At 39.0% G+C, this 6,000-nt stretch overlaps 1 protein-coding gene and 1 pseudogene across 1 annotated transcript; one reads left to right on the top strand and one right to left on the bottom strand.

Moving 5' to 3' along the window:
• LOC137721427 (putative wall-associated receptor kinase-like 16) lies at window positions 1–2,258 on the top strand. Its single transcript, XM_068460518.1, has 3 exons — window positions 1–359; window positions 456–615; window positions 748–2,258. Exons 1-3 carry the CDS (start codon window positions 27–29, stop codon window positions 1,797–1,799), a joined length of 1,545 nt encoding a protein of 514 aa, XP_068316619.1. The 5' UTR covers window positions 1–26; the 3' UTR covers window positions 1,800–2,258.
• Window positions 2,259–2,533: 275 nt separating this feature from the next.
• Window positions 2,534–4,986, bottom strand: LOC137721020 (laccase-15-like; annotated as a pseudogene).
• Window positions 4,987–6,000: the final 1,014 nt, after the last annotated feature.

The raw sequence follows: 6,000 nt of genomic DNA, 5'->3' as shown, positions 1-6,000 counted from the left end.
GCTAGCGGAGACTTGAGAGAAAGAATATGTTAGGAAACATAAAGGGGAAGATAAAAATGGAGATGGAAAGGATGATTCTGAAACTTGGACATCATCTCCTGCGCAAACTCTCTTGGTTCAGCTTAATATCATTGTTTTTGTTGGCGCCGCTATCAGAAGCCAACTCTAACACCAGCTTCGGAACTGCAGGCGTACGCTGGCCTGACATAATAAACTGTAACACTTCCTACAGGCCAATAAATCCGGAACCATTCTCAGGAACAAGTAATCCCGATGGCACCATTCCCTTCGCAAATCTTGATGGCATCTGCAGTGGTTACGCTTACTATGATGATCTGATCTTTCCAGTATATCTTGGGGTAAAATTTCTTGACCTCCTTTGTATAACAATTGAAAAAAATTAACATCAATTTTTTTTTATTTTTTTATAACGAGTCTATATGTATACGTTACAGAACTTTGTTGGTTTAGAAGGAGACACAACGATTAGAGTGAATCGATCAAAATATTATTTTCGCCCTTCAAAAGCAAACCAGGCATATAGTCATGACCATAGGAGAACTGGTAGGCGCTACATCAAACACAAAAAAGTCTTTCCGGTGAAGCTCACTCTAGGTACATCCACAATTAATTCCCCTGCTCTCTCTCTCTAGCATACTTGATAACTTAATACATAAAATTTAATTTGTTTAATTTGCTAGCAGTTGTGATGCATATGTTAGTATATAATTAAAGTTAAACTTGCAGGTCTTGGCATTTTTTGCTTATTTATGTCGCTTGGGATCACTGGGGTTTATTCCAGTGTGAAGAAACGGAAGTTCATTAATCTCAAAGCCAAGTTCTTCCAGCAAAATGGAGGGTTATTGTTAGAGCAGCATATTGCTTCACATGGAAGCACAAAAGTTTTTACAGCCGAGGAGCTAGAGGCGGCCGCTGCCTATTATAACCAGAGTCATAATTTTTGTCTAGGAGAAAGTGCATTAGATTGCAAAGGAGTTTTGTCAGACGGTGCGATTGTAGACATGAGGAAAACAGTAGCGCACGAGGGCCAAATCGAGCGCTTTATCTATGAGATCGTCACTCTTGCCAAAGTTCACCATAAAAATGTGGTGAAGTTCTTGGGCTGCTGCTTAGAGACTGAAGCTCCCATGTTAGTCTATGAATTCCCTTGCAATGGGACCTTGTTCGACTACATTCATCATGCTAACGGCAAGAGTGCATTGCCTTGGCATGTCCTTTTAAAGATAGCCTCAGACTCTGCAACTGCTCTTGCCTATATGCATTCAGCAGTAGACTCGTTGAAACCAATGATCATTCATGGAAATGTCAACTCTTCCAACATACTTTTAACTGATTGTTTTGTGGCCAAAGTCTCCGTTTTTAGTCCTTCAAGGTTGGTCCCGGTCCCCAGTAATGAATCCCAGATGAAGACATTGGTGCAGCAAACACTTGGTTATCTTGATCCGGAATATCTCTATACAGGCCAGTTGACAGATAAGAGCGATGTTTATAGCTTTGGAATTGTATTGTTGGAGCTTCTAACTGGGGAGATGCCATTGTCCTTTCACAGACCAGAAAATCGAAGAATCATAACATCCCATTTCGTTTCTTCTGTAGGACAAAATGACATCTTTCAGATCGTTGTGCCACAACTTGTAAACGAGGGAAACAGAGAGCAACTCAGAGCAGTTGCGGAGCTTGCAAAGAGTTGCCTCCAGTTGAGTAGTGCCGAAAGGCCTGCGATGGAAGAAGTGGCAAGAGAATTGAGGAGGTTGTGTGGCGGCACACATTCTTCCTAAGCCGGCTAGTTCTCGTCAACAATTATTGAGAGTATGAATCCATTGTAGGGGAAGGGAAGCCCCGACTAATAGAATATCTTTCAACAATTACCTACCGGTTAAAACTTTATAGTACAGATTAAGCTGAGTACTAGAAAATCCCTATGAGTTGTTTTAAACAATCCATTGCATATGAAATCTGGCTGGCTGTCAGCAATGTTTCTTTTTCATGAACAAAATATATTTGACAGTTGAACCAATCTTGGAAAATAAGGCCGAGTAAATTTTAATTTTAGTACTAATACAATGCGCATTGGTCGTCATATTTTGATGAAAATTTTCCACTTGTTCTTGCGTAGTCGACCGCCCCCAAATTGGTGATAATACAGAAAAAAAAAAAAATCAACAACAAAGTTTTATCTTATTAAGTAAGATCGACTGAAATATATATCCTAGCCAAGACCAATCCAAAGAGTTCCTAGTAGAACTTTTCCTACATTCAAGGTATTTTTAGTCATTGCACACAATCAAGCCACTTATTTAAAAATTATCAAACACTTTGACACAACTTTTCTTACTCAAAGCACTTTGGAAATACAATTTATCAAATATTTTGCTACTCTATTTTACAGTTAATTATTTCTACAGCACAACAAAAGTAGTTTTTTTTTTAATTTATTTTTTATTATTAATAAAAGCACACCAATACTAAACCATCCCAATTTATTGCCATGGACATAACCAGCTCGAAAGCTTTATAACAATTGTTGGCATGGAGGCATTCCTTGTGGCGGAGGTAACATTTGCGCTCCTAGGCCCTTTCCATTTTTCACCATGAACGCCATCTCCATGCCCCATGACATATGTCGATCAATATGACAGTGCATAAACCAAACACCTACATACAACGACAACAACAAGAACAATTTATCATATGATCCAATTATCATTCATTAATATAACTAATTAGGGCTGGTAAACTAAAATTGGAAACTGAAAACTGATATGGTTATTATCAAATGGCCCTTACATAATATATTTACTAGAGATAACGAGTGTCTTCATTAATTACGTACCAGGATTGTCGGCCTTGAATCTAATGGTAGTCCAACCATTTACAGGGACAACGATGGTGTTCTGAAGAGGAGGATCGACAAGATTATACGTCAAAGGGTCCTTGTCCTTGTCAAAATTCCCAAACCCCCATCCCACAACGTAGAAACTGAATCCATGGAGATGCATCGGATGGTCATCTCCTGCCGCTACATTTGTCCCCTGAAGCACAATCTCCACCGTTGAGTTGTACTCCAGTATTTTCACCTCCGTTGCTCGCTTTGGCGTCAGTAGGTACAACGGCAAGTTCTGAGCTGTAAAATTAAACAACAAAGGTGGGTAATTTGGAAAGCGAGTTCCAAATACCCCATTGACATGGTAATAGTAAGCTTGCAGTATGTCAATTGTGGGGTTGACAAAGCTAATGTTGTTGACGCTGGCGGCAAAACGTCTCCCAAGTGGCCCAGCACATGAATTATTCGAGCAGGGTATTAAGTTGACGGAGAGTGTAAAGAACAAGTGAGTTGTTATCTTGTGTGGCACGTCAACGGGGTGGTTTTTATCAGTCAAGCTTTTGAGTTTACTGGTAAAGTGAACCGATGCGTTGGTGTCATTATGGGAAGGAATATTAGGCAAGGCAGTAGGGGCTGAATTAGAATTTATGTGGTATCGGAGTATGGCAGTGGTGGTTGTGTTGTCATAGGGAACCACAGCCCCGCCAACGTAGGCTTTAGCAGCAATGTAGTAGTTGTTGGGGATTTGGTCAGCATTTAACAAGAGGTCAATGGTTTGGCCGGGAGATATGGTCACATAATCTGTTGAAAATGGCTTGGTGTAGCTAGCATCTGAGCCTACAACTGTGACGTTGTGATTGGCAATGGTGAAAAACATCATCTCTTGCACGGCGGAGTTGATTAGTCTGAGTAGGTAGGTTTTGCCATAATCAACTATGAGCTTGAATGTGTCTAGTTTTGAGCAAGGATAGAGATCGCCAGGTTGACCATTGATGAGGAAAGCACTTGAAGTATTAACGTCCCCTCCGCTCTGAATCGTTTCGTTATAAAGTTGTCCGATATCTTTCTTCCACCACTCTCCTACAATTTTCAAATCAACGATTTGCTGCAAATTAGAATCATGAATTTGGAAATGTTTATATAGAGTTCACTTATGATCGTAAGCTCTTCTACGAGAAATCATTTCTTTAGTACATCGAAATTTTTAATGAAAGTACCAGTAGAAAATGCCCAAAAAAAACCTTTTAACTACCAACGTTGTCACAAGCATTTTTAGTTATTTGGAAGCACTTTAAGCTATTCTATAAGCGGTTTGTGGGTTTGTGGGTTTGAAGTTTGAATTGATTTGCATACCCAAGATGATTGGAAATTCTGCGTGAGGCTTGGGAAAAGGGTAAGTGGCTATTTTCTTGGGGTATATGACTATAGCACCATGGACGGTGGCTCGATCCCACTCGCTGTGAGCATGCCACCATAGAGTCCCTTCTTCAGAGGAAAATATAATGGTTTGGGTAAACGTGGCTCCTGGTTGAATAGGACATTGCGTGATGTATTCAGGACCGTCGGACCATGGATTCCTCTGTTGCTTAACTCCATGCCTAAAATATAGATGGATCATAATTGTACTCGTATCATGAAAATAACTAAAAGCCAGATGAGAGCACATGCATTGTATAAAGTTGATGAATTACCAGTGGATGGTAATGTTACGATTGCCCTTGTTACAGACTTCCACTACGACAGTATACCCAGCATGAGCATACAACGTTGGTCCAGGAAACTGGCCGTTTACATCAAGATGTTCTTTGTGCTATACAATCGTTTGTATGGAGTTTCTTCCACCTAAAATTGATTTTTGCAAACAAACTGAAGATCATGTTTTTTCAAGCCATATTTGTACATGACATGATGTGGCGGTTGATGATCAAATTAATTTTATATTAATTTAAAGAAGAAATCCAACCATCAACTGCACATCATCTAGTTGAGAATTGAACTGCATCGAAAGGAAATGAGCTAATTACCACAAAAGTGTAACGAGGAGGCAAAGCTTGGCAATGGAAGATGCCAACAGTAGACAATAACAAGCCGACTACAAATTTCAAGCTAATTAAAATCTTCACGCTGATCGACGACGACATTGGTGATTCTTTTCCTATGCCTATGACAAATGCAGTTCGCATGATGAGTACAAGGATGGATATATACATATATATATATATATAGAGAGAGAGAGAGAGAGAGAGAGAGAGAGAGAGAGAGAGAGAGAGAGAAAAGCGCTGGAGCCGATGATGCGTAATCGAAAATTAAAAGCTAACAGTTGATGCTATGCTAAGTAAGAAGTGTTGGTAAGTCTACGACATCCCATGTACTTGGAAGTATAATCAGCTCTATGAATATGCAATTGATACAGCCTTTTATTAGTTGATTCTTTCCTGTATTGTTAAACTAGATTATATGTTTTATTTTTTTTATAAAATCTCAGCGGTGTATGTGGTAAAATTTATGGATAACAAAACAAGAAGTTACACCTAGTAAGTGGAAAATATACTTTACTCCTCATAAAACAAGATAAAAAGAGGAGAAAAATTACATAAAAAAGAATGGAGGACATAAACTTTAATGAAAACAAAGAAGATACAAGGAAAAGAGGTGAGAAAATGAAACCTAACCCCTCTAAAATCAACCCTAAAATGTCTAAACGTGCAAAACAAGTTGAACAACACCATAAGGTTAGGGAAAAAAAAAAAGTGAGACAAACCTATATGCCAAGATGCACATTAATTTGAAAAGTGGAAGCCATGCAAGTCAATATAGTCCAAAAACAAAGTAGCATGAGTTGTCGACAGAAGGAAATCATGCCATACCAAAGTTGGAGAAGACAATCCCGTGATAACAAAATTGTCCGCAACATATATGTGAGAGGCATAGAAAATCGTCTTCTAAATGTGGTCAACAGATAGCCATTGGATACAAAGAGGCCAAGGAGGACTAAAATCAGTCGATTAGAGAGCGAAAATAACACTAAAAGAGTCATTTTCCAACCAAAGACAATGCCAGTCTTGCTGATATGCAAACTCTACACCAATAATAATCGTTGATAATTATGCAAAAAAGAGTTGTAACGACCAATCCATTAGCAGAAACTGACCCTG

The sequence above is a fragment of the Pyrus communis genome, chromosome 16, assembly GCF_963583255.1.
Source record: "Pyrus communis chromosome 16, drPyrComm1.1, whole genome shotgun sequence".
Classification (NCBI taxonomy): domain Eukaryota; kingdom Viridiplantae; phylum Streptophyta; class Magnoliopsida; order Rosales; family Rosaceae; genus Pyrus; species Pyrus communis.
This window is presented reverse-complemented; position numbering and strand designations above follow the sequence as displayed.

What these genes read in the sequence shown, in the direction of transcription:
- LOC137721427 (XM_068460518.1), top strand. Translation starts at nt 27, where the DNA reads ATGTTAGGAAACATAAAGGGGAAGATAAAAATGGAGATGGAAAGGATG. An exon ending in TCTTTCCAGTATATCTTGGG is followed by an intron (nt 360 to 455) that starts GTAAAATTTCTT and finishes TATACGTTACAG; the next exon opens with AACTTTGTTGGTTTAGAAGG. An exon ending in TCCGGTGAAGCTCACTCTAG is followed by an intron (nt 616 to 747) that starts GTACATCCACAA and finishes TTAAACTTGCAG; the next exon opens with GTCTTGGCATTTTTTGCTTA.